We start from the raw sequence: 27902 nt of genomic DNA, 5'->3' as shown, positions 1-27902 counted from the left end.
CAAACCAACGATCATCCACGCGATGCTCCCTGTTCAAACTGGTCAAGGCCGCTCATTTACACCTTTGGGTCTAATTTTAAAGTTTTCTTTGAAAGGAAATCTTAGTGATGACGCAAGAGAGGTTCATGTTTTCAGATGCACATCCTACGAGGAAGTCCACTTTCATCTGAACCATTTAAAACGATTTTCATTAGTAAAGCTGAAAAATATCTATCAATTTGGAGGAACAAATCACACACACACACACACACACACACACACACACACACACACACACACACACACACACACACACACACACACACACACACACACACACACACACACACACACACACACACACACACACTACAACATCATTGAACCAAACTGGCTGTGCGTGTGAATCACGATTGCATTTCTTTAATATAATGACATGATTACTCGGACAAACATCTCTTTCATAATCTGATCACTTTACATACAAAATATTTAAGTAGTAAGCTGCTCCATCATGCTTGTTAGATTAGTTGTTTTTTCTTGCATTGCATATAATATATATATATAAAATTCTGATATAATAAACATCCATGGCCAAGACAACTGGACTACATAAGGCAATGTCACAGTGATCAGTGCAAACAACTTAACAACAATATATATATATACATACACATAGACTCCGTGAAATGTATCAGGCCGTTTCATAATGGTTGGTAAGGCTGGGTGACATGGACAAAATCAAATATCACGATGTGTTTCACAAATACCTCAATAAGGTGACAATAATGTAGGGATGACTACTCAAGATTTTTGATTGATAATCTTCAGTTATATGTGTGTAATTTTATATAAATGACAACTGTATGAGGGTAAAGGCAAAAAGCAGAACAGCTAGAACAGTCTGGTAAAGCCAGAAAATGACATCACTGTACTGTAATGAGGCCTTTAAAGGGAGGAAAAGACAACACGAATGCCAAATCACGATATTACGATATCCAAATTCTAAGACGATATCTAGTCTCGTACTACAATATCGATAAAATATCGATAAAATGCCCAGCTTTTCTGCTTCCTCTTAAGACAGAGTGAACTTCTATTGTATATTCTGTGAACAAGCATTTTAACAAATAAAGCTCTTTTGTGACTGGTGATTAATCACTTCAAGGGATTATAACACTTAAGCACCAACTGGTATGTCAAATCAATTTGTAAAAATAAAAAAGATAAGAAAGTACAAAACAGCAACAAACCAACAGATTTCTTAGTGTAAAATCTAGAAAATGTCATATTTCAAACAAACACGGATCCATCAGTGACTTCAGGTCACTGAAGTTTACCTGAATTATATTTGAAAAGCTGTAGTTTTGGACGAGTTTCATGAATTCAACTGAGATGATTTTCTATGACAACATGACACGAAGTAGTACCAAAAAAACTAATAAAGACGTAAAATAGGGATACAAGAGGAAATAAAAGCAAACACATGGAGAATCCATTTAAGTCCTCCAGCCCTTTCATGTAGACACTTGACTAACAGTCTGACAGACAAATGAACTGCTTGTTATGAACTCCTTCAATGTTTCCACATCGAGTCAAGTTTCAGTTATTTTCCTTTAAAAAAGTATCATGAAATAAGAAAGTACTTAAGTTCTTAACAGTTATGGCATTTGAGTCACTAAAATAACACGGAAGTGTCAGTGAATATCTGTGTTGAGACATGTTAACAAATGTTAGGAATGACGATGTCTGTGTCCTACGGCTTCACACCAAAAGTGTTATATAGTGTTCATGCACCCCGATGTGTCTACCACATCCATCCATGCTAGACTGCAAGAAAAGGAACCACTAATGTGCAGAGTTAAAGTGGACGCGCTTCCACAAATCCGGAAAATACTGTATGTTTGGAGACTATTGAGGAGGAAGGTTGTTTCTCAGAAAACATCAACGGGAGGTGCTGATGCTGTGAAGTCCGACTGAGCAGCGCCGCTGTGAGGTGGCTTCAGACTCATGGTGTTGAAGAAGCTCGACACCTGACCCGGGATCTCTGCCAGGACGCTCTGAGCAAGCGCTTCAGGGGGACACTGGAGAGACAGGAGCAGAGACAGAGTGACAACGTGAGACCGACACATATACACACATTCACTGGATGTTGGAGGAGAAAAGAGGGAAAACTAATAAGAGGCCAAATAAAAGCAGGAAGTGCAGGGAGGAGCTACTGGTGTCTTTGTGGATGTGCTACGTCGCTACAACTGATATTGTTTGGTTTTGGTGACATATGTTATTACATTACATTTAGCCGACGCTTTTATCCAAAGCGACTTACAATAAGTGCATTTCAACAAAACCCAGAACAACAGGAATCAAGAAAATACAATTTCTTCAAGAAAGCTAAACTACAAAGTTCTATCAGTAAGTGTCATTTTAAGTTCTACTATTCAAGGTAAAGTCTGAAGAGGTGTGTTTTTAGTTTGCAGTGGAAGATGTACAGAGTTTCTGCTGTCGTGATGTCGGTGGGGAGCTCATTCCATCATTTAGGAGCTGGGACAGAAAACAGTTGTGATTTTGTAGAGTGTTTAGCTCAGTGAGGGAGGGACAAGCTGATTGGTAGAAGCAGAGCGGAGGGAGCGGGCTGGGATGTAAGGTTGGACCATGTCCTGGATGTACACTGGACCCGATCTGTTCACAACACGGTACACAAGTACCAATGTTTTGAAACGGATGCGGGCGGCTACTGGTAACCAGTATGTTGATTACTTTACCTTTAAATAAAACATTACAACATGCTCCTTAACTCCATGATATATTAATACAAAAAGTAAAAGTGCAATAAGAAAGATAGTGAGTACTGTGTTGCAGAGATATCTACTGAAGCATTATGACAAGCTCACAAGGGCCCAATCTGTCTCATCATACCGACCCAAACCTCAGCCAGTGAGTCACTGTGGCATCCAGTCTGGCCTCAGTCCAACACAGGAAATAGGAGCGACTCTAACCTAACTTTTTTGGTAAAAAAGAAGCAAAACAGGATCTTTCCACTGCAGGAGACGGTAACAGGACGAAGGTTGATGCTGAACTCAGAACGCTTCTCTCAGACTGGTGAGTAAACTAATATGATGAAGGGCTCAAACTGCGGATGAGAAGCAGGAGAGAAGAAGGGGAATGGGTCAGCGGTGTCGGTCGGGGTACTCCTACATGTCTAGGGAGGACTGGGGTCGCTGGCAGGCTTCAGGTCAAGTAAAGTGAAGAAGGAGGCCACTTGGTCAGGCAACTCTGCCAGCACGCTTTGTGCGAGGGCTGCAGTGCCAGCCTGAAATAAGATGTGCAAACAGTCACATGTATGACTTGTTTCAGGTTGTTAAAGAGGCTTCAGTGCTGTATGTCAGCAAACAGTTACACTTGATGATTTGCAGCAGCTTACGTTCTGGAACTGCCTGAATGGCACAAACTGCACGATGTCCCTCATGGCCGCCTCGCCGGTAACCGAGCGCAAGTTCCCGTCGTCTCCGTCCAGGAACTCCATGGCGCTGAAGTCGGCCCCCCCGACCCCGACGATGATGATGGACATGGGCAGCTGGGAGGCGTAGACGATGGCGCGCCGCGTCTCGTCCATGTCCGTGATCACGCCGTCGGTGATGATCAGCAGGACGAAGTATTGCTGTGACGAATCGACACCACGGGGACAAAACAAGAAACAGAAAGAAGCAGGTGGAGACATTTAGTTCAGTGGCGCCTGTCAGATCAAAAGCACAGACACAAAAATCGGAACTTTAAAGCTCCAATTGGACGACTTTGATTCGTGTCAACTCACTGAAGCGGTTTCCTGCTGCATGGCCTGTCTGCCAAATTGGGCTACGTGGTTGATGATTGGGGAGAAATTTGTGGGGCCGTAAAGCTTCACCTGCGGCAGACACTGCTGGTAGGCGTAGACGACACCCTCTATACCTACAAAACAAACAGGATGAGTCCCATCCACATGTAGGCCATCAATTTATACATATTGCTATGTTGATGTAGCCCAACTGGGGAAAAAGCACAACGTGATGATTACCTCATGAGACAAGGACGAGCTGTGAACAGGTTAAAACTTCTGTTGAGATGTTGAAGCACATAATTGGAGACCCACTGATCTTTTCACTACAGAATGTTTTTCCAATACATATAAATTACTTATTCTGTCTGCAACAATGTAAAACAGAAGCAAACCCGTTGTGTTTGGTAAATGACTCACATGCCTCACACTTTATTTAAACTGCCATCAACCGTTTTTCTGCTGACTGACTGATCGATTAAATACATTCTGAGCAGATTAACGCTGACTCGGCTCCACGTTTTGTTAAATGGCCTGAATGTAACGTCCCCGCATGGCGGCGTGAGTTCACGTCACTGTTGTTACCTGCACAAAATGGATTTGATGGGTCAAAGTTGATGGGAAACTCGTGGCTGACCTGCGAACACACACACACATTTTATAATCTGTGAAGATCTGAGTCACACTGATCCAAGATGAGCTCTTTTCATGTATTAAAGAAAGACCTGAACAAAAATAGAAAATAAACAGTCGTGACAGAAACACTCACGTTCCATGTGGGAGGGATCTTGGCTCCAAAACCAAAAGCAGGGAACATCTTGTCGCTTCGCACAGAAAGCAATACAGAATGTGGGATTACACACATACATATATGTATACACATATGTATATATTACACACACACACACACACACACACACACACACACACACACACACACACACACACACACACACACACACACACACAAAGGATTAGAGGCCCATTCAGACATGGACTATGTGGAGTATGTAACACTGCTGGTTTAAAGAGATGGCTTTTACTTTAATGGCTTTATTCAGACATGCAGTGTGGCATCGAACGCTCGCCTCTAATAAATGTTGATGTTTATTTTTTATTAATTAATATCCAGCATTGCACGAGTACTGAATGTAAGTTAGTGCTCTGGTTTAACTCTTACAAGCTCACATGCTTCATTAAGTGTTTGTCTGAAAAATCCTTTATTCATTTAAAGCATTTGGAAATGAACAAAATACCAGGAGAGAGCTGTTGGTCAGATGATTTCTGCTGTGCGGTTATTACAGTTGTATCGCAAGCGGGAAATAGTTTTTATGGACTCTTCTGATATAAAGTTGATCTACTGAAAAAACTTAAAATTGGCTCCTTCACGTGTTTTCAAAGTGACATGAGACCCACGTTACTATAAATGGGGATCTGACATAAAAAAAAAAACTGTGGGTGGAGTTTGCTGTTAACTCTGAAGGATGGAAAGCACACTACTATGCTGAAACAATATATAGTGGATTTCTATACTGTACACACATAATCCTTTATTCACCTGTCGTAGTCCTGGATGACGTTACCAACTGCCCAGATGGCTGCCAGGTATTCATTATAGCCCTGAGGGTTGATGTAGTGGAGGGACTGAGGCAACTTGGGATCGCCATTAGAGCCTGTGAAATCAATGGCAATCTGTCCCCAGCAGGAGGCATTAAAGCTTTAATATACCCAGTAATTAAATAAAAACATCCATATCAAGGAAGTATTTTGGTTGTTTCTACAAATATATTCATGAAAAAGAGGGTAAGATTCATATCGATGTGCATTCCTCACCGTGAAGTTAATCTGACAGCCGCCCATGATGTAATCCAGGAAAGTGTACTCCTTCACCATCTGCACCGAAATATTGGTAACAGGAAGTCATTAAAAAAAAACAATACCACATATATACGGCAGTGTTGATCGATTACATTTCAAACACGAAGTTGTTCACACATGTACACAATATCCTGGATGTAGTTGTTAAAAGCAGAGATCTACTGTTTCAGCCATTTCAACATCTGTGTTTTCCAACTGACTTCACAAGTGATGCAACTAATGATGTAAGAAAACACAACATAAAAGCACAATACCTTGCACTGTTTTATGATGATCACACCAGAGTTTTTGTATCCTTTCTTCTTCTGTTTTTTCTTGCTATTGATGCATTCAAACTCAGCCTGAAGGGATGAGAGACACACCGAAGAGGTGTCACGATACACGGTCATTTTTAATGTTTATGCTTCAGGAAAATGCCACACACACACACACACACACACACACACACACACACACACACACACACACACACACACACACACACACACACACACACACACACACACACACACACACTGAGCTCACCGCGTATGTTTGCGACGCCTGCTGGATTTGGCTGACTGTGGTCTCAAAGGAGCCAATGAAGTCGTGAGTCCCGCTGTTGTTGTAGTCATAACAGTCTACCTGGGAAACACACACAGTCCGGAGAGGCAAGACCACGTCAGTCACACTTCTTTGATTTTTAAATCACCGACATTTTACCATCAGAGCGTGGAAATCAAAGCAGGTGAGACAAAAGCATGCTATGGGTGTGAAGCTTTCGAATGTAAGGCAACGACCTGATACTGAAGGACAACTACTAGAAACACACACACAAGCCGTCTAAACTGCCTCCTGCGAGGCGGGAGGACAGCACCTGCTCAGAGTCTGCTCGCGGCAGCTTCTGAACACCGAGTTGAGAGAACGGGGAGAAGACACACAGTATGGAGCAACCAGCACAGCCCAGACAAGCTGTGTGATGCTACGAGATCAACAGCTCAGAAAGCTCATGGGTAACTAAAGAAAAGAAAAAAGGATCCATCTTAACGGAAAACTTCTAACTGACCCGTTGGTTAACTTACTTGTTAATAAATAATGGAATATTTATTGTGTGATTAATATTGTGAAAGACTGTAGGCCACAAACACTGGTAGATCACTGAAAAGATAGAAGGTATTTTCATCATTTGGCCTCCACTTATATAAAAGGAGGTTTATTGTGATCAATCACACCTGGAAGCCTCATATATAATATTTAACAGGGAAGTTAGCAGCTCAAAACAAGGTCATTTTGATGTATTTTGCGTATTTACTGACAAAAAAAAAAGACCAGATTTTGCTGCATGTCTGACCAAGAACTGATGAATTAACTTTACACATACTTTAAGGTGTTTTTAGGCCCGTTTGAGTCAATGTTATTGCTGCACTCCCGATATAAATGTTGAGATGAAGTACAGAAGTCAGTGATCAACCAGATATATTTAACAGGTAAGTTCGCCAAAGGGCCAAACTCCTCCCAACTGTGTGTATTCCTTTAAGATAGACGTAGATGCGTCCAGGACTTTGGCCGGTCCCGTTACGGACACTGCATCCTGCACGTGAACAGCACTCACTGTGGTGAACAGGTAACTCACTTGGGCTGTTGACCGGAAAGCGTCTCTTCCTGATAAGTTTGCTTTGAAAGAGTTAAGAGGTTGGGAACAAAAAAAACAAAAAACGACAAACATAAACTAATGCTAAAACAGCAAGATTATCAAACCCTCAGATGTGCACAGGAGGCCGTCAAAAAGACGTACGCAGGATTCACACGGTGGCCGGAGTTCAGTATTTTCATGAGTTTACGCGACAAAAAGAGCTTCAATGATCGTAATGTTGGCTTTTAGTTTTGCTGATGTTCATGAAAGATTTCTACTGAAGATCCTGCAAGTAATGTCTGAGACAAGCTTTGAATACGATCGGTCCAATCTTTAAAATTATAACAAACATGGCAGAGAAAATAACTTCTAATTAGTACAGTAAAGATAATCCACGACTGAATGAGAAACTGGCATTAATAATTATTACATTTACATCCCGAGAGGATTCTCAGTCACTGTTTCATATAACTGGACTGAAGGCCGACTGATAGATCAGCCGGCCGATATTGGCCCATCACATATACATCTGTGTTTTTTGCAGAACATAATGCAGATAAAAATGCTTGGAGTACATTAAAAAAAAAAAAAAATAAAAAAAAATCTATTTACAGTAATTTATTAGTAGTAAATTCCCAGTAAAGTTTACTGTTTCAGTGTTTTGATGTTATTATTGTGGACAATAGGCTGCAAAATATCCTGCCTACATTACATATCTTTCTCACTTTTTGATAAATCATTGCAAAAAATATGTGTTTATATAAAGAATATCTGCCATTAAATTCAATTTAAATTCCTTAATACGAGTCATTGTCATTGACACCAGAAATTCTGTATCGGTCAATTTTTAAAATGTCCACATTAGTTAACAGCCAGGATGATACAGGACTGATCGATCGCTGAAAATAAACAACTGTGAAAACTGGAGTAGCGCTTTTAAGTTCTACGAAACCCGATATGTCCTCACGATAACAACGTCGTGTTTGAGCACGCAGTAGAAAAGGCTGCCGTGTGCTGGATGTGTACCTTCACAGATTTCTCCACGTCGCCTCCACACAGTGACTGCAGCGGGATTCGAAACGGTCTCCATGTTGGGTTTAAGTTGTTTTTCACCACCTGCACAGAAGCCCAGATTAAGAACCGCCTTGCCTGCTGGGTAATTATATATCACCAGTATAAAATATAAGCAGCAGCAACACAGCTGCACAGCACACAATGAGTACATGTGTACCTCCGTCCTGTGAGCCAGCTGCCATCCAGTTTCTGTCTGCTTGTGGAACTCCAGGAAAGGGTCGGACTTACCAAAGAAATCCTGGAAATAAATACGAAGTGTTTATAATGAGGTGATTTCTGGGCACATCTCAAATATAAACTCTAAAATGGTGGAAGTGATTAATTTGTAGTTTAGCGTCACATGCCACCACTGCAAGACTAGAAGGACAGAACATTTATAATTGGGCCATATTGAGTTTTAACTTCTTTGTCACCGTGCTGAATTCACTATAATAGATCAGCACATAACTGAGCCTTTTATTTTTTATATATATATATATATATAGTTTAATGTTGCTCAACAATCTCCACCATCATTAGAAAGTTGCAGGAAGAACTCAAGTTGACCAATGACAGCCCTGCAGTCTCCACACTGCACCATGGAGTTGGATTTAATGTCGTGAAAATAATGAGTAGTTGTAAAGTCCACAGTCCGAATTATTAAATGCAGTCAGATCATCTACATTCATATTTCTAAATTCATAATTCAAATGTAGTCATTGATACCTTTTTGTCCAGTTTTCGAGCTGCAACTTCAAACGCCAACACCCTGTTGTCTGTTCTCTCTTCTGCACACACCTAAAAAAAAAAAAAAATCAACAGTATTAAAGTATTAAATAAGTACAAACAAACCAATAAACACATATTCAAAATGCCCTCATAGCTCCACCTGTCAGTGGCTCCCTGAATAAAACAAACTCACAGTGATGGTTCCTTTTCCTGCCGGCCTCTTGTCCTTCATAACAAGTGGTTTTGTTAGTTTCTTTGAGGACACAATCTGAACAGAAAGAAGCATTATTATCATGAGACAGCACCAGCACCACTTCCAATGATTTGTTATTCTTTACAGCGCTTATAAATGTTGTTGGAGATCATTTAGGACTGATAAATGCAGGAATAACCTGTCCCAAGGTACACTCCAGCTCTCCCAGGAAGTCGGCCTCTTGCAGACTGTGGCTGGCACTGTCAATATCGTGCACTTCAAACCTCAGCTTCTGCACCATCTCGAAGTAGTAGTCGAGGACAAGAGTCTGGGAAAACTTGGGACTAAGGCAGTTCTGGATTTTCTCCGTTCGGCCAATCTAACACAAACATACGTTTCAGAATCAGCGATTATTCAGATTCGTGACATTTCCAACGTGACAGCAAAACACAGTTTCACTTAAAAATGAACGCTCAAAATCATTAAGAAAAAGAGCTGCTTACATCAGCTCAACAGGCTTTTCACCGCGTACCTCCGACCAGTGGGGCCCTGAGCTGTTCACGAGAAGCACACACACAGGGTCGGACTTGGAGAACGTGTCCATGTCGAGCAGATTCTCACAGGAGATGCTGAGCGCCACCTTGGTCACGCAGTCTGTGGCGCCGGGCCCCGGGGCGACTGCTGCTGCTGCTGCCATCGCAGCCTTGGAGGACAAACACTCAACACACAGGGACTGACAAACATAAAGCAGAAAATGGAGGAGAACATTTAACATGTCATTACTCCTGAATCAGCCAAGTTATGACTGAGCTGCTTTCTCGTGAATCACTCGATCCACATTCACTTAGCATGTGGGTTAATAGTCCGATTTGGCTCCTGTTAATGGAGCCTGCAAGAGTTTCCAACTCGGCACAAATGATTCATCTGACACACCCAGAAACATGTAGGAAGGAAGGACCGAGTAAACCCTGCAAGCAAAAGCTGCTTTAGGAAATCAAGGTAGAAATGCATTAACGCACAGCCGGCGGAGCTCATTTCATACATGACATTTTAAGTGTATTACACAACGTCGGGGATGTGTTTGTAAATTCGGCCGACAGTTGATCCTATCAGCTCCATCACTTTTCTTCTTTTCTTTTCTTTTTCTCCCAACATCACTGTTATATAAAGCGAAAGTGAAGCGGTGGAAGTTTGGGCGGATTTGACCGGCGGTGCTGCAGTGAACGGGACAAACCCCAACCAGGGATTGACCCTCTGAGGTGAAGCCCGGGCTGCGGAGGTGCTGAACCGACAGCCCGACACGTGTGTTCGGTTGTAGTCTGTAGTCGGTGATAAGTTCACATCTGCAATACAGAGGCAGCACATCTGTCCACGATCCGTCCGTCACCGGGAACGGTGGCCCGTACCGTAAAAAAGCGTTACTCGTCACACCACCGACTTCAACAACTAACTAACACACTTAACGTTTCGCGCTTCTCAAAAACAAGATGAAGTTAAATAAAACATGACGTGTTTTTAACTCCCGTCAACTTGAAGAAGTTTGTTTTGATTGTAGCTACCAGTCACGTGATACGATGAGTAAAAGTACAATTTTACTCTCTTTATTTAGCGATATCTGATGAAAGCCGAGCGTATTTATTTTTTTATGTGGACAATCAAAGCGACATAAGGTGAAAAGGAGTCCGGTGTCGCAGCCTACCTTGCGGGCGAGTTGTTAGCTGTCTGCAGCCGAGCTCGCTGACTCGGAGGTGGGCGTGGCCACGCGCGCTCGTTTCCTGTTACCGGCCGCAAACGTGAGCGCGCTCATCATCTCATAGGGCGAAAGCTATGACGTCAGCAAACCTGGCCAAATAAAGAGGTGTAAAATGGTCACAAACACGCTCCTTATTAAAGATGAGATGTGAAGTGTAATGCAGTCACCTCAAAGGCCTCTTCTTTTTTTTTAAGTATAACTTTCAACCTGAACACTGATGTTACTTTTACAGATACGACGTCCGTGTTTCACTTGTTTCAAGCAAATGTCACCAATAGTGGTGTTTTACTTTGTAGTTTTGTCTCCGGCAGCTTAAGTCCATAACAGATGGCAAGCATCTGAAAAATTGCAGTGACACAGTAATGTTATGGTTATACAAGGAAGGCACTGTGATTGGATCATAAGACTGTGGTGTGACGTGTTTATGACATGTTGTTTCCTTCGTCAGAATAACACCTCAATCACTAAAGAAGCACCTTCTTCATGGAAACAGTTCAGTCTCCTGATTGAGATTAAAACTAACAGCAGTGATGCAAGTAAACAGATTATATATTTGGCTGAAAGTCTCTTTTTCTCCCAGTAGGTTGCAGCATTTACAACTCCTCCCTCCCATGTCTCAGTGACTCTATCAGCAATTACTTTTTTACAGCCGCCACATATATTCCCTAAGACTCAAACACCGACGGCATCAGCTGATTTTCCTCTGCAGAAATTGCTTTGTTGTGCAGAAGCAGAAAGGGCTGAAGTCAGCATCACTTCAGTCACAGTCAAGGATGGTGACGCACAATTCAATCGGTGTTTCTGTTAATTTAATTTAAACAGACACATATGAGCACAGGAGAATACATTCACACATGTTTTGGCTTTGGCTTCTTCAGTGTGCAACAGTCTCTCCGTTTTTATGGTTGGATCCTTTTAAATTGTGATCAATGATTGTCAGGCACTTATCAGCAGAAAGAGAGGTGTCCGCCTCACTTAAAACCTCACAAAGTCTCCTTCCTTCATCGTCAAATCCCAAAAGTTCAACAACCAGAATCCAAACTACACGTACACTCACAGAATTATACACAGATCATACAACGGACAATTAATGCGGGCCATACGGGTGAATGCAAAAATAATTTCCAACAATTATGAACAACATTAAAGGTGAATGAAGACAATACAATGCATAGACATATCTTAACAACAACGCATAGAAAAGTGACAGGTTTAATTTTTCATTTTAATATACAAGGAAGTCTGAAAAAAAACATAAAACTATTTATTTATACAAGAAATTAGAACATATGAAGACATTTGTAGTACACAGAGTATATTGTGATTACTCACTGTTAGCGTGCTCTATACATGCTGTCATGTCTCTTGGTCGCTGAAATACTTCCTTTATGAACGTTGAGTAAAGTCCACATGTCAAACAATCCAGATTTGAAGGTTGGTTGTATTTTTATATTTGTATTACCTGGTTTTTTTTTTTTTTTTTTTTTTTTTAATGCAGCAGCGGTACCTTATCTTAGCTTTGACTTGCACCATTTCAAACACTGCATGTAGACAGAGGGTGAAGGAGATGCAGACAGGAAGTCTACTCACTGGGGCAGCTCGGGAGCGCTGGGCATAAGAGGAGGTTTCAGGTTGTGAGAATTGAAGAAGAGTGCCAGTTGATCAGGGAGCTCTGCCAGGACGCTTTGGGCCAGAGCCACACTGCTTCCCTGCAGCAACAATGTCAGATGAATGAGGACTAGCCCTGCATAGGGAGCATACTTCCTTATATTCAAGTGTCCACGTGTCTTTGGTATTGGCAGTTGAAGGTGATCAGTGAACTCAGAGGGGCAGTTGGACCTATTGTCATGAACAAAATGAACGTGAAACTAAATCATGAAGTGTGTAGTAATTGATAAGGAAATGTCCTCTACTGAATATAGACATAAATCCCTTATGTGTACATGTTCTGACTCTGAGACAGCAGTCTGAAGGATTTGTGCTTCTACTTACTTGAAAGTCTCTGAAGGGCACGAACTGGACGATGTCCCGGGCCGCGACATCACCGAAGGGCGACTGCAGCAGTTTGTCATCGCTGTCGAGGAACTCCATGGCGCTGAAGTCCGCCCCGCCGACGCCCACGATGATGATGGACATGGGCAGACGAGAGGCCTCCACGATGGCGGCGCGTGTCTGGTCCATGTCGGTGATCACTCCGTCTGTGATGATGAGCAGCACAAAGTATTGCTGCACAAAAACAGGGAACAAAATGCATCAGACACTGAAACATATAAGTTAAGTTAATTAAGACAGTCTAATATAAAAACGTATTATAATTCTTAGTTATTTCTATATTTTGTTTGGCCTGTCACTTGATTTGTAGTCAACATTAGCAACTGAAGCATCACCTGATAATGTATTTCATTCGGCTGCCATTACACACTTCTTAAAGTGCTGATCAGAAATCACAACGTCTCTGAATCTTGTCATAAAAGATTTAAAAAAGGTAACAGGAGAAGTTTGTTTTCATTATTATTAAATCAATTTGATGCATTAAATAAAGTATCTGTTGGATAGAAAACCTTTAGACAATCAAAGTTATCAGAAAGTTGTTGTCTCTCGAAAAATACGCTGCAAAGTCAATACCGGGGACAAACAGAAGATCTGATTGGTGCCTTTAAATCTTCCTCTGCGGCTACTTACTGATGCCACTCGCTGATAGAGAGCCTGTCTGGCAAAACAGGCCACGTGATTGATGATTGGAGAAAAGTTGGTGGGACCCCAGAACTTCAGCTGAGGTAGACACTTCTGGTAGGCGTGCACCACACCCTCGATGCCTGCAACGCAAACACACATGCATGACGACACGGAAGCACTAGTGCAACGTCACCGGACAGCTTTTTAACAGCCGGACCCAGTTGTGTGAGCAGGTTTAAACGTACCTGCACAGAAGGGATTGGATGGATTGAAATTGATAGGAAACTGGTGGGACACCTGCAGGCAGAAGTCATAACAACTTTGTTTCAGACAAACAGTCGACTTTGTTACATCACTCCCACGTACCTGAAGGTTTGTCTTCCCCCCCAGCAGGATGAGTTTCCAGACTGATGCAGCTCAAACCCCAAACCAACAATAATGAAGATGCTTTAATAAGTACAACAGTCTCCCGGCCAAGTTACTCTGCAGCTGCAAATGAAGGTTCAGCAGTTTGAATGAGTCGAATGTCTTCTAAAAAATTTTTTATGAATTTGGGTTTTTTACCGAACAGATGGCCAGTGGTGTCAACATGATCACACAATGAACAAAATCTGTGTTTTTGTTCGTATGAGCCCCAAACTATTGATATAAGGCAACAGTCAACCTAAATTATGAACACTGGGACATTGAAATCTGGGATGTCAGGTTTGTTTAACAACAATATTTCATACCTGGTAGGAAGGGGGGATCTGCGCTCCAAATCCAAACACAGGAAACATCTTATTGCTGCACAAAAAAACCCAGAAAGAATTTTTAAAAAAAAGGAGCTTCAAATCTAAATCCAATAAAATGTGATCATTGCAGGCCAGTAAACATTATTCCTGTAGCACTTTTAATAACAGAAGCTACAAAGTTACATTGCACAAGACTGACTTGTTTACAAGATCTTGTGTTTTTAAATAAAACAATTCAGTTGGAACCAAATAAAGTAAACCAAGAATAAAAACACAAGTCTTAGCTGAGCAGCACCACACATTATGTCCTCCACGCTGTTATGGTCAGGATCAAGGACAGTGAAACAACCAACCACCGCAGTGTAAAGTTTAGAAAGTTCTTCCTTCTGGCTGATCCAATCTAGCGTCAATCATGATCTATTATCCATTTATTATTTGAACAAGTGGCAGCTTTAAGAGGTAGATTAATGTAGGATGAGCACAGTTTGAGTTTACCTGTCATAGTCCTGGATGATGCTACCGACTGCCCAGATGGCAGACAGGTATTCATTATATCCCTCAGGGCTGATGTGGTGGAGAGACTGCGGCGTGTTCGGATCACCGTTAGAGCCCGTGAAGTCAATGCCAATCTGGACCCGGTCCGAGAGAGGATAAGGGTCAACATACTAACAGTGTGTATATATACATAAAGGTCCTTCAGTGAATATAAAGGTCCTGCAAGTTTCAGTGACTCGTGTTGTTCATTTCTAAACTCACAGTGAAGTTGATCTGACAACCGCCCATGATATAATCCAGGAAGGTGAACTCCTTCAGCACCTGAGGGGGGAAACAATCCATTAACTGAGCACCAAGAGACATCTGCAATATGTTTGAAACAATCAATCATTCGTAGCTTTCTTAAATTGCTCACCCAGCTGGAAGTTTTGTGTTTTTTTTTTAATGGATTAATAACATCCTATGTTTAGTCATGTTTTCAGTGGGAGTTTTGTTTTGTTCCCAGAACGTTTGACCTTTAACCATCAATATCTTATCAGTTCATCCTTGAGTCCAAGTGAACATTTGTGCTAAATGTGAAGAAACTCCTTCAAGGCGTTCCTGAGATTTGATCAGTGAGCTTAACCTTTGACCTTCGACCACCAAAATCGAATCAGTTCATTCTTGGCACCGAGTGAACGTTTGTCACAAGTCTGAAGAGATTCTCAGAAGCCCTTCTTGAGATATCACGTTCATAAGATCGGGATGGACGAACGGACAAAGTGAGAACATAATGCCTCCAGAAACGGCCATCGCCAGCACGGAGGAACAAAAACCACCGGCTGAAAACAGTCCTAAAACAAAGCATCATTTTTAGTTGGAAAGTCCTTACTGAGAAAAATCGAGTGAAATAACAAGAAGAGTTGGATGTCTTTAATGTTTGAAATCATTACCTGGCACTGTTTGACGCAAATGACCCCGGAGTTTTTATAGTTTGCCTTCTTTAACTTTTTGGGGCTGATGCATTCGAATTCAGCCTGGAAGCAAGAAGAAGAGTCACATTTACATCTGTGAAATAGAAATAGTTTCACCAAACAAGATGAAAAAAACATGAAGTCTCACCGGGCAAATGTGAGTTCCCACTTGCATTTCAGCCAGCGAGGCCTTAAAGGTGCCGATGTGTGCGTGGGAGCCGTTGACCCGATGGTCGTAACAGTCGACCTGAGGACGCAAACAGAAAGACTCCCTGTGAGAGGTGACAAATAAAACAGCTCAGAGACGCGTATGAAGACACGATGAAAACATTACGCGAAACATTTTGACATGACTTAATAACATTTTTATTATTGTTAAAAAGCAGAAGTACGTAGGTGCTGGGAAATGCTAGTTTTGTCAAGATGTAAAACGTAATAAATGTATAATTATCATGTCTGTGGAAACCATACAATGTTCTCTATTTATGGCCTGTGAGGAAGCTTCACCGTGACGTAAGCACTCTGCAGTCAGTTAATAAGTTCCCACCGGACGTGCACCATTTAATATTTCACAGTTATATGTACAAGAGCGGTAAATGCAATGAGAATAACTTAAATGAATAAAAAGAACAAAGCAAAAAACGCACACCTTCACATGGCGACGTCACGAATCGTGCATACATACACACACCGCTTATCCAGCTGGGCCGTAAGCACTGCCTTGTTTTAAGTTTGGGGGCATGAAAAGAAAATGCATTTTACAGAATGAATTATTAGTAAGTGAGATTAGTGTGATCAATCAAGCCAACAAAAACTGAACTTAAAAATCAAGAAAGAACTCCACCGTTGTCACAACTCAGTATTGTTTAAGGGGCGTTAAAGGAAACAGGATTTGTTAATAGAGGCCGTTGAACAAAGCAGATTAATTCACGGTGAAAAATAATATTGGACCTTGATAGGTTTCTCCACATCTCCTCCACAGAGAGATCTCAGTGAGACGCGGAAGGGTCTCCACGTCGGGTTGAGGTTGTTGTACACAACCTGCAGCACACAAATAAACAGGTCACGACCAAGTCAGGAATAACTCACCAGCAGAAGAAGGAGATGATGATTAATGTACGCACCTCTGTCCTGTGAGCCAGCTGCCATCCCGTCTCTGTCAGCTTGAAGAACTCCAGGAAAGGGTCGGACCACCACAAATACTGAACAACCACATCCGATCAGTCATTTACACTTGAAGCTGTTTCATGCAAATCAGAGACGCTTCAAGCGTGTGACCTTCAGTACCTTTTTATCCAGCTTGCGAGATGACACTTCCATGTTTGCCACTCTGTTGTCTGTTATTTCTTCAGCGCTGATCTAGTGGAAAAAAAAAAAAAAAAAACTCTTGAAGATTTAATTTATGCGGTTTTAAACTTTAGACTATTCGACGACGTGAGATAACTCAAAATGTTCCCGTTTTGAACCCAGCCATGGACCTGAAGGAGAAACTACGTGACACCGACGAGAGACAAGCAACCGATCAACCGTCACAATAATCAACATCAGACATATTCACACAATATGCCAAATTCTTGTAAAACAGAGGTGTATTATTCTTTCTGGCAAACCCCACAGAGCATTTTAATTAACAAGCGTACGTGAGGACTTCCTGTCTAAGTGCTGTGATCACGTCTGTTTGCTTTAACGGAGGCTGAAGCGTCCAGCATGGAGCCCAAACAGACAAACATCCCTCGGTTATTTACACTGTTATCTGAATATCATTTGAAGTGTTACTCGCACGATGCACTTTATGACCGGCGCTTCTCACTGCTGCTTTTTGCACAATACCGGACATTTTTTTTAAATCTTTTTCTGTCTTATTCTTTTATTTTTCTCTCTTTCAATAAAGTTTTTAAAACTTTATGTGTTTTTTAATTTTTTTATTCTTGTCAAGGGTGAAAGGAGAACTATAAAAGTATGAATTTAAATGTCCGGTGTCACCGCCTGTGTTTCTACCGGGCATTTGACAATAAAAATATCGTAATCTTTAATAAACCTCTAAAAATTCACGTTATACAGCAAATAAAAAACTGTGTTCATTCTTATTTGGCCCTCGCTGCGACACACAACGCAGCGCATCATGAACGTGTGCGATAAACAAGCAGAGAGGCTCGTCTACCTGCGTCAGTCCCAGCTGAGGCCTCATCACCACCTCTATATCTTGTATAAATGATACGGCGTCCACTCACTGTGATGGTCCCCCGGCCTGCAGGCCTCTTGTTCCTCAGCAGCAAAGGTCGGGTCATCTGCCTGTTGGACACAATCTGGACAGAAAGCGACGCCATCAAGGATCAGACATCAGGTGGAGCAATATTTTTCCGTCAGGCTGACGAAGGCGAAGCTCACCTGGCCCAAGGTACATTCAAGCTCCCCGAGGAAGTCATCATCGCTCAGGTCGTATGTGTTATTGTCAATGTCGTACACACAGAACTTCAGCTTCTGCACCATCTCGAAGTAGTAGTCAATGACAAACTTCTTCACAAACTTTGGATTCAGGCAGTTGAGGATCATCTCTGTGCGGCCAAACTAATACAAAAAAAACCAAAAAAAAACAACACGTCTGAAGAAGGATAGCTGTCACGAGTTACGCTGTTGTGTTATAAACTTTCTTCAAGGAAGTAGTTCAGACAGGATATTAAAAAAACAACAACTGTATATCGTTGCAGTTGCTGAGATTTCCAGAGCGTCTGTCATAAGTTTAGAAGATGTGAAGCCTGCCAGTCGTTTGAGTTTCCTTTGCCAGATCGGTGAGACAGCAGAGAGCTGGAGAGGATTGTTTGGCTGTTTTCTTCCTGCTGACTGTAGAAGGAGAGTCGGTCCGCAGCGAGCGGTGAGCTTGAACTCTACGTCTGAGAGCTTTTTGTAAACGGGAACAGGACCGTTGTGTTAATAAAATAAATAATAATAAACAATAAATGTAATCCATTACAGTTCCTGAGAAAAAAAAATTCAAAATGTTCGTGATAACAAAGGAGTTGCATTCAAATATATGTTTTTTTTTCCTCTAGAAATGATATCACATTCACGTTTACATTATTCCTCGACTGCAGTCAGTTGATCGACCAGCGTGTGATTTGTTTCGGTGGTTGTGCTTTAAAATCAAAACACACCCATCTTATTTCAAGTTATATTGAACAACCTTTAAGAAAAGTTTGACAGCAATCAGTGTTAAATTCTGTTTGGAGGTTTACGTCGATTTTAGTTTTAGATTCGATTAAATTAGATTTAGATTAGATTTGACTTTATTAATCCCACAGTGGGGAAATTCAGTCGTCACAGCAGCAAAAAGAAAACCAAAAAGCGCGCGCAATATGAAAAGATTTACAAATACGTACGAGATATTAAGAAATAAGACAGATACAAAATTATCGTTTGAGAATAAATACACACAGACTATATACACAAAAAGACAAATAAAGTAATTAAAACACAGCTACATTACTTATTATATTTTAAACAAGGTAACCTGTCGCACTTCAAAAGTAACCTGTGACATAAGGACGCGTCTATATTCAGCACTTTAATCCAAATAGCTGGCGAGTGAAACATGTGAGTGGACACTCACCTCGTACCAGTGGGAGCCCGAGCTGTTGATGTACACGGCACACAGAGGGTCCGACTTGGAGAAGACGTCCATGTCCATCAGGTTTTCACAGGAGATGGTCAGCTCCACTTTAGTGGCCAAATGGGTGGCACCGGGCCCCGGGGGCCCAGCTGTGGCCATGGCGACTGGATGTAAACACACACACACACACACACACACACACAACAACAACAACTTTACATCTCTCCACTGTCACATTTCACAGAGAAGAACACGTTACCCTGAATAACAGCTACTTGTACTGATTCTTGTGAGCTGACAGCTTCTGTAGTTCATCAACATGGGACCATAACAGGCTGCAAATGTGGTGGTTTGACTCTGGCTCGTATAATGAAGCCATATTGGTTTGGTCATATCGCAGTTTTGATCCCTTTTAACTGAACAAAATCCAAGAGGCTTAAAATGGCGAACTGATATAATTACATGGAGTTAAATATCTTATATAATAATAATAAAAATTTTAAAAAAAGGAGTTAGGACAGAGACTTCGGGAACAACTTGTTATAGATTTAGCGTTAAACGTGCCTGCAGTGACTGAGTGGGTGTGGCAACGTCACAAAACCTCCCACAAACCCTTCAGCCGTTCACACACTACTTCTTTATATTAGTTGAAAACTCACTCAAGACTTATTTACCTGTTTAGTTGTTGAAAATATACAGTTTATTTCTGCCCCCGGTCGTTTATGAGGAGGCGACGTTTGTCTGACAACAGCAGTTGTCCGGTGGGGTGGGAGGAGGAGGGGGAGGAGGGGAGGGGGGGAGGGGCGGATCTCAGCGCTGGACAGATAACGGCTCAAAATAAATAAGCTTTTCACCGTTAACTCGTAATAAATAATATCATAAAGTTATGTTATTGACAGTCTGAGGTGCGTTTAGAACACTTTGCGCAAATATTAAATGAAAAAAAAAAAAAAAAAAAAAAAAACACGCCGTATGTGACCGCACGGTGCAATAACTAGTTAATGTTAGGGCGGAACTCTCTCACGGGCTTTGGTTGTTTCTCTTCGACTGCATATGAAAGGGCACCGACGTTTCCGGGGTGCATTCAAGAATGGAGCTTCGTAACAGCGATATAACGCTGACAATTTAATTTGATTAGTCAGAAAACCTGACTGAGACAGTCATACATTTGTTGGATATTGTGTTGGATATCTATCTGCGTAATGGAGCATTTATTGTGTCTTTAATCCTGATTTATATCCGATAAACAGACGTCGGGGGTTTCTGAAGCTGCTGAATGGTGTATCAGTGTGTGTGTCGGCGCCATAGACTGCACATTAGCCCTCATACATCTTTATTGGACCTCGTTTGGGACTGTCAGAAGAAGATGTTTCATTTAGGAACACTATAACTCGATCATCTCTGACTTTTGTAGGTTTTTGTTTTGTTTTGTCACATGTTTGTTTTGTGCTCTTGAATGCTCCCTCCGGGCTCCGACTGGATGTCAACACTTCTGTCCCTGCTCGTTGACTCGGTGGACTTCTGAGACGATGGCCGGGACACTGTGGACGCGGTGTGTGAGCAGGACTTTAGTCCACGGGAGACTCGGAGGGACGAGACGGTGCTTCGGGACCACTTTAAGAAGGACTGCTGCTGACGTCACTGTAAATAACTCATAACTATGTCTGGTTATTATCACTTAGTGGACAGTTTTATTATCATGACGTCATTCACTCTGATCATGTGTGATTGACAGGTAGATGATTGATAGATAGAGAGAGGGGGGAGAGAGAGAGAGAGAGAGAGAGAGAGAGAGAGAGAGAGACAAAGAGAGAGAGAGATGGATAGAAAGAGAGAGAGAGGGGGGGAGAGAGAGAGAGATGGATAGGGAGAGAGAGAGAGGGAGAGAGAGAGAGAGAGAGAGAGAGATAGGGAGAGAGAGAGATGGATAGGGAGAGAGAGAGAGGGAGAGAGAGAGAGGGAGGGAGAGAGAGAGAGAGAGAGAGAGGGAGAGAGAGAGAGAGAGAGAGAGAGAGAGAGATGGATAGGGAGAGAGAGGGGGGAGAGAGAGAGATGGATAGGGAGAGAGAGACAGCAAGAGAGAGACAGAGGGAGAGTGGGAGAGAGAGAGAGAGAGTGGGAGACAGAGAGGGAGAGAGAGATGGATAGGGAGAGAGAGACAGAGGGAGACAGAGAGGGAGAGAGAGAGAGAGTGGGAGGGAGAGAGAGAGAGAGACACATAACAAATATAGAATAGATAGATAGATATAGAATAGATAGATAGATAGATAGATATAGATAGATAGATATAGAATAGATAGATAGATATAGAATAGATAGATAGATATAGAATAGATAGATATAGAATAGATAGATAGATATATAACAAATATAGATATATAACAAATAGATAGATAATAGATAGATATAGAATAGATAGATAGATATAGAATAGATAGATAGATATAGAATAGATAGATAGATAGATAGATAGATAGATAGATATAGAATAGATAGATAGATAGATAGATAGATAGATAGATAGATAGATAGATAGATAGATAGATAGATATAGAATAGATAGATAGATAGTTACTTTATTAATCCCACAAGAGGACATGTTTTCGCTATAGCAGCATTGTAGGTATATGAGGGCTTTAACACTGCAGCTGCATTAACATGTCATCCTGATGCTGAAGTGGGGGAGGGGGGAGAAGGGGGGGCTGAACCACTTCATTGATTTTCAGTTTAGCTAATAAACAGTCCAAGTCCAGTCATCTCCCGTGAGCGAGAGCACTGACCTGACAGTGAGGTGAACCTGGTGTTATGTGTGTCTGCAGCCCAGACTCACTTCTCATTGAGTCGTTTCCATTCATCTCCTCTATGTGTGTCCGTGTCTCTTCCTGTCCACAGACTGGACGAGCTGTCCTCCTGCTGGGGCTGCCGGTTCTCTCCTGCCTGGGTTATGGTGCTTATCGCAGGGTGCAGAGTTCAGCCGTGGTCTGCGCCTTACAGAAAGGTAGATGTCCAACTGTGTCGGTGTTCAAATAAAAAACAAACGTTGTTGTTATGACCCTTTTTTTTGTTTGTTTTCTTTTTATAAATGCTTATAGTTTGTAGGTTCTTATAAGGATGGCGAAATGTGTGATAAAAACAGAATTGAACCTTAAAAAACGAAACAACAACAAAAAAACAGATGAAATAAAAACCTGACGAGCATGTGATGTAAAACCAAAGCTGCCGAAAGGACAGCAGCTTCTGTTCCTGGTTCTGGATGAAGTAGATCTCAACCAGGAGATCACGGCATGTTCAGGCGGTACAATGTGTTACCAATGATGACAGATTCATTTATTCAACGTCAGGAATGAACACGCACAGAATACAGAGCAGATGTGCCTTTTTTTTTCCCACCTGATTTAACGGATAGATGTTATTCAAATGCTGCTTTTCCAACGCCAACGCTGGTAAATACAAAAAGCACCAGTCACTGTTCGTCCTTGTGCCGTAGCTCATCACAAATTAGACAAAAAGAAAGAGAAGGAAGAAAAATAATAAATAAAGTAGCATCAAATGGAACTAATCAAGGAACCCTTACGTACTTGGTTCCTTGATATCGCTGTCGTCAACAAATACGTGTTGTTTAAATGAGACCTGCTGAGGTTCAGCCTGGCGTTCAGAGCGTGTCCGTGTGTCTTGTTGTGTCTTGTTGTGCAGAGGAGGTCATGGAGCAGGCCGACTACCTGTACAGCTGTGCAGAGACAGAGAAACTCTACCAGCTGCTGCTGCAGTACAAAGACAGGTGAGCTCATCCGTTCTCACCTTTCAGGGTTTTATTTTCACATCTTTTCCAACGCAGTCACTTCGCGGCATCATGCTGTTTATGTTTTTATTCTCGTTTTTTGTTGTTGTTGTTGTAATGAATGGGTTGAACGCATTGCCCGCTACAGTTTTGTAATCCGACCACCAGGGGGCACCAGAGTCAAACACTTGAATACAGAGTGGGTTGAAGTTTCAGAGGTGAACAAAAATGACCGGTTCAATCATTCATTAGGCCCACACCGCCGTGTTCCGGCAGAATCTCTACGTCGTTGTTGACGTTCTTCCTCTTGCCGTCCAGTGATGACGCGGACGTCCTGTGGCGGTTGGCCCGGGCGTCGCGCGACCTCTCCCAGCTGCCCGACATGGAGGCCGGACGCAAGAAGCAGCTGACGTTTGAGGCCTTCGAATACGCGAAGAAGGCGCTGGAGAAAGATGAGGCGTGTTTCGCAGCGCACAAAGTAAGACTGCCGACTCTCCTCCCATCACCGGGTTTTAATTCGTGTCCCCTGCAAAGTCACGCGTGTCGCCGTGATGGTTTTGTTCACGTTGAGTTGTTGCCGCTGGATTTCGTCATCAAGAGGTCCGATGTGAACGAGTTCTCCTCCACAGTGGTTCGCCGTGTGTCTCAGCGATATCGGGGATTACGAGGGAGTCAAAGTTAAAATTGGAAATTCGTACATCATCAGGGAGCATCTGGAGGTGAGAACATTTAGATCGCCATCATCATCATCATCGTCATCATCGTCGTCCTGTCTCATTTTACTGATGTGAAACTTGTTGCTCTTTCCCAGAGAGCCATCGAGCTCAATCCTAAAGACGCCACTTCGTTGCACATTTTGGGTTTCTGGTGAGTCTTTGTACCGTAAATAATTCTGTTCAGACTTTCACACAGGTCCAGGAAGTAAAGATGGAAGAAAGGTAAGACTTCTGCCGGCAGTCAGAAATAACGCTCCGGTTAGTCCGTGAGGCCTGAAGGTTCAAAGAAAATTGGATTTAAAGCAGCTGGAAAGAAACTGTAAAAACTAAATTGCGTGAGATTTAAAGGTTCAAATTTCTATCATATGCTCCTCTAAGAGGGAGAAATAGTTTTGTCTTCTTGTCGATGCATTTTGCCACAATAAAGTAGGAATACTGCCACAAAACTTCAGCACTGCACACAAAGTGCAGATTTGCCGATATTATCACATCACAGAAACATCGGCATCAATCTGACGGCCGATATGAAAACTTTTTTTTTTTTTTTTTTTGCTGAAACAGAAGCTCGAGGTCAATTATTTTTAATGATTAAATTCCCTGTGAAGTTTACAGTTTCCGTGCACTCGTATATCGATATCATAATTTCTGGACTCTAATATCGGTATTAATCCGGTATCGGTCGCGCTCCAGTTTCAAAGCAATCCGTCTCGTGAGTTCCTGTAATATTTCAATTTGGATCAAACAACCGAAAGATGGAAATTATCCCACAGACACGCAGCAGTTGGGAGCTTCAGGTTATTTATTTGAATCTCCTTTAGGTGCTTTGCTTTTGCGGAGCTGCCGTGGTATCAGCGCAAAGTGGCGGCTGTAATTTTCTCATCACCGCCGATGTCCACATACGAAGAGGTGAGAAAAGCTCCGTCTTCTTACCAACTGCTTCACAGCGGACAGGAAACCAGTCACTCTGCTTTTATTATTCACAGTTAAACATCTGCATAAATGTTGAGGGTTGTGTTTTCTGGCCTCTTTCAGGCGCTGCAGTTCTTCCTGAAAGCGGAAGAAGGTACAACACGACTCACCGAGAACTGCTGACTCAGCCTCAGATACCTTAAAAAAAAAAAAAAAAAAGACCTTCAAAACCTTGTTGTCTGCTTTATTTCTTCCAGTCGACCCAAACTTCTACAGTAAGAACCTGCTGATGCTCGGGAAGACCTACATGGGCCTGAAAGACCAGCAGAGAGCAGCGCTGTGGCTGACCAGAGCCAAGGAGTACCCTGCTCACACCCTGGAGGACAAGGAGGTACGAACTGGATGTTTACCGTGTTGTTGTTGTTTGTAATGTAAAACAGTTGAACACTGACGGGAACGATGTCGCACGCTCTGATGTGAACGTCCCATCTGTTCCTCTGCAGGTCCATAAAGAAGCTGCGGACCTCTTGAAGAAACTAGGATGAAGCTCTTCTCACCTCCGACTGACACAATGAGGCCTTTCAGGACTGTTAACAGCTGCTAACCAGATGTTTTATTAATGAGATGTTTGTAATTATGAATAATACAGCGGCGTTGCACACGCACACAAATCACACGCCTACAAGAGATAACAGAGGAATGTCAATCATCTCGTTTTCTAATTTTGATGTTGCAGTATTTTAATCTTAACGTTTATTCAGAAAACTGTAAATGTATATAACCAACGATTCAATCACTAGCACGTGTTTTATTGGATTTTTTTTTTTTCAACCGTGTGCATTTTAACTGAACTACAGACTTTCATTCCAGCAATAACAACAACAACAAAAAAGTGAAGATGATCCACCCTGAACACGGGAGGTGCTCTGCAGAGTTAAATCGGTGTATGGCGGTATAAACGGTACATCAGCTGCAGCGGGATGACCTGCCCGCTGTGTTGTGACGTCACTGTCGCATTACGACACGACAGGTTGCGACTCACCGACTGCTCTCGTGATTAATAGTGTTTTAACACATTCCTGAGAACAGCAGCAGCTCCTGTTGGCGGCAACAACAACAACAACAACAAGAGGTGCAGTTTGATTTATGTATTAGCTGAAGACCCCAACTAAACCAAAACAAAAAGGAGAAACCCAAAGCGGTTGCATTTGCCCTTTAGGAGCAAAGTCGCACACCACCGGAGAAAAGAAGAGCGAGCCAATGAGGGGGGTTTATTCACGTATTTATTTGTATCTCGTAAATCCATCTCCCTCCATTTAAAATGGGTGAAAGCAGATTAAAAATGAATCTTCTATACACATCGTCTCCAGTAAAGGGGCATTCTGTACAGTGTCGTTGGTGTTTACAGTGTGTATCTACACGCGATATGTTACAGTGCGGGTGCGTTTCAGATGGCCTAAACCGCAGTCACGTGCCCCCGCTGCATGAACACACACTGATCGGACGGAGAGTGGCGCGCGGGTTGCGACTCTCCACGTGAAACTTCATGTAGTTACCGGCTGCGACCGAGGCGACCTGAAACGTCCCGTCTATCTCTGATAAGAACAAAGGCATCACAGATTTCCATCAATGGAGCGGCGGCTCTGTGTAATTAATTATAATATTTAAGTACTTCATTTACTGTCATTATCTTTATACAATGAATATTCACATACACAGCTTATTTTCTTTGATTACAGGTTTCTGTTCAAAAGGAAGCACAGAGTTATGCAGTTTTGACGTCTCTCGTAAGTCGGCTTCTTTTGCTACAGTAAAGGTTTCTCTTCATACTGCCCCCCCACCCCCGCTGAATACGTGTTATATACATGACTCATAACTGATCATAAGCTCCTCCGAGAGAAAGTGTAAAGCAGTGGTCTGAAAAAAAAAAAAAAAAAAAAAAAGCACAATGCCAGAGAAAACAAGGAGAGACGGCCTGACGCTGTCGGTGTGGGTTTTTTTTCTTTTTTTTCCTCCTCCAGTTTCAGACCTCCGACTTAAAGAATAAGCACCAGAGTTATCATGGAATCAAGACGTGACAGTTGGAAAAACAAAAAGCACATTTCCCCGGAAGCATTTTCAGGAGGAAGAGGACGAGGAGGGGAAGTGGAGGTGCAAAGAGAATAAAGCACAACGGAGAGCGAAGCGGCGCGTCGCCGGGCTGGTTGCTGTCAGAGCGCCCGCGGGCCTCCGGCTGCCGTTATCTTCAGTTTCTGATGTTAAAACGAAACAGATCTCAACTCTGAACTCCAGAATGAGACTCAACGTGGAGGAAGTCGGTGTAAATGTGGGTTCTCGGGGAAAGACAGCTGAGCGCTGGCGCCTGGATTTCCATATTTGTGTGTTTGCATTATGTTGTTTTGAAGTCTGTGGACATGAAATTTGAGATCTTTTTTTTTTGTACCCGATGAGACGTCCTTTGGACCTTCTTCCAACAACATACATCCATCACTTGATTTTCACAGGCAGAATCTGGGATCTCATTCGGTGCGCATCGAGTTCTTGTGACGTTTATGTCGGCGGTGACAACTTGAGCTGAAGGCTTGAATCAAACGCGAGTTGTATGTTCTGAAGGTAGAAAAACACCTCGTGCTCGACGGGAGACGCGTTACAGTCCGAGATCAGAAACTCGAGAGAGAGGCAACGGGAAGTCAGCCGAGAACTCGCACAACAAAAAAACAACAACAACAACAAAAAAAAACTGAGCCACAGAATCTCTTTTGTTTTTTTGCAGCAATTGTCCAAATAGCACTTCAGTGAGTGAGAGAGTGTTTACCACCTAAAGCCCTTCTCTCTTCACAGTGTGTCAGAAGGCTGCAACAAGCCTGGAACAAGTCCTCTACATCTCTGGCATTAAACCTCAGAGCTGTGAACCATGGGGGGGAGGGAGGGGGAGTGAGGGAGGGAGGGGGGGGGCACCATCTCTCTCTCTCACACACACACACACTCTGTCTCTCTCTCTCTCTCTGGGCTGATGTCCAGAATCT

The 27902-nt window shown here is 42.4% G+C and overlaps 3 protein-coding genes across 7 annotated transcripts; 1 reads left to right on the top strand and 2 right to left on the bottom strand.

Annotated features, from left to right (window-relative positions):
- Positions 1-382: 382 nt before the first annotated feature.
- LOC138620637 (copine-3-like) lies at positions 383-11097 on the bottom strand. Of its 3 annotated transcripts, XM_069698018.1 has the most exons (17): positions 10955-11097; positions 9788-9988; positions 9455-9634; positions 9256-9330; positions 9060-9131; positions 8512-8592; positions 8307-8396; positions 6194-6292; positions 5923-6009; positions 5624-5683; positions 5349-5482; positions 4560-4614; positions 4376-4427; positions 3791-3924; positions 3401-3637; positions 3175-3289; positions 1971-2063 (listed from the first exon to the last, which is right to left on the bottom strand). In XM_069698018.1, exons 2-16 carry the CDS (start codon positions 9950-9952, stop codon positions 3179-3181), a joined length of 1632 nt encoding a protein of 543 aa, XP_069554119.1. In that variant the 5' UTR covers positions 9953-9988; positions 10955-11097; the 3' UTR covers positions 1971-2063; positions 3175-3178. The 3 variants fall into 3 exon arrangements, with proteins under 3 accessions (XP_069554117.1, XP_069554120.1, XP_069554119.1); XM_069698016.1 differs by lacking the exon at positions 3175-3289 and having other exon boundaries at positions 383-2063; positions 10955-11095; XM_069698019.1 differs by lacking the exons at positions 3175-3289; positions 10955-11097 and having other exon boundaries at positions 383-2063; positions 9759-9844.
- Positions 11055-20228, bottom strand: LOC138620636 (copine-3-like). 3 transcript variants are annotated; one of them, XM_069698014.1, is made up of 17 exons: positions 20148-20228; positions 19474-19637; positions 18255-18434; positions 18098-18172; positions 17154-17225; positions 16991-17068; positions 16818-16907; positions 16015-16113; positions 15846-15929; positions 15175-15234; positions 14914-15047; positions 14416-14470; positions 13930-13981; positions 13691-13824; positions 13001-13234; positions 12599-12717; positions 11055-11097 (listed from the first exon to the last, which is right to left on the bottom strand). In XM_069698014.1, the coding sequence occupies exons 2-17, from the start codon at positions 19630-19632 to the stop codon at positions 11067-11069; spliced, it is 1656 nt and encodes a 551-aa protein (XP_069554115.1). In that variant the 5' UTR covers positions 19633-19637; positions 20148-20228; the 3' UTR covers positions 11055-11066. The 3 variants fall into 3 exon arrangements, with proteins under 3 accessions (XP_069554115.1, XP_069554114.1, XP_069554116.1); XM_069698013.1 differs by lacking the exon at positions 11055-11097 and adding an exon at positions 11201-11346; XM_069698015.1 differs by lacking the exon at positions 11055-11097 and having other exon boundaries at positions 11803-12717.
- A 400-nt stretch (positions 20229-20628) lies between these two features.
- rmdn1 (regulator of microtubule dynamics 1) lies at positions 20629-26234 on the top strand. The gene is made up of 10 exons (XM_069698026.1): positions 20629-21116; positions 22366-22471; positions 23167-23251; positions 23570-23729; positions 23881-23970; positions 24063-24118; positions 24786-24873; positions 25000-25030; positions 25134-25267; positions 25380-26234. The coding sequence occupies exons 1-10, from the start codon at positions 21003-21005 to the stop codon at positions 25419-25421; spliced, it is 906 nt and encodes a 301-aa protein (XP_069554127.1). The 5' UTR covers positions 20629-21002; the 3' UTR covers positions 25422-26234.
- Positions 26235-27902: the final 1668 nt, after the last annotated feature.

The sequence above is a fragment of the Brachyistius frenatus genome, unplaced genomic scaffold, assembly GCF_029030835.1.
Source record: "Brachyistius frenatus isolate BFR_SWC_R1_liver_20210118 unplaced genomic scaffold, ASM2903083v1 Contig_25, whole genome shotgun sequence".
NCBI classification, from domain to species: Eukaryota; Metazoa; Chordata; class Actinopteri; family Embiotocidae; genus Brachyistius; species Brachyistius frenatus.
The sequence above is the reverse complement of the archived record's forward strand: the minus strand, read 5'-3'. Positions and strand labels throughout refer to the sequence as shown.

Coding starts and splice junctions, on each gene's coding strand:
- LOC138620637 (XM_069698016.1), bottom strand. CDS start 9,952: ATGGCAGCAGCAGCAGCAGTCGCCCCGGGGCCCGGCGCCACAGACTGC. Junction 5,684..5,922: donor TCATCATAAAACAGTGCAAG/GTATTGTGCTTT, acceptor ATTTCGGTGCAG/ATGGTGAAGGAGTACACTTT. Junction 4,428..4,559: donor AGATCCCTCCCACATGGAAC/GTGAGTGTTTCT, acceptor GTGTGTTCGCAG/GTCAGCCACGAGTTTCCCAT.
- LOC138620636 (XM_069698013.1), bottom strand. CDS start 19,632: ATGGCCACAGCTGGGCCCCCGGGGCCCGGTGCCACCCATTTGGCCACT. Junction 13,982..14,415: donor AGATCCCCCCTTCCTACCAG/GTATGAAATATT, acceptor TTCTGCCTGCAG/GTGTCCCACCAGTTTCCTAT. Junction 11,347..12,598: donor AGCGCTCCCGAGCTGCCCCA/GTGAGTAGACTT, acceptor GCAATTTTTCAG/ATGCTTGCCATCTGTTATGG.
- rmdn1 (XM_069698026.1), top strand. CDS start 21,003: ATGGCCGGGACACTGTGGACGCGGTGTGTGAGCAGGACTTTAGTCCAC. Junction 22,472..23,166: donor GGTCTGCGCCTTACAGAAAG/GTAGATGTCCAA, acceptor CTTGTTGTGCAG/AGGAGGTCATGGAGCAGGCC. Junction 23,730..23,880: donor CGTGTTTCGCAGCGCACAAA/GTAAGACTGCCG, acceptor TCTCCTCCACAG/TGGTTCGCCGTGTGTCTCAG.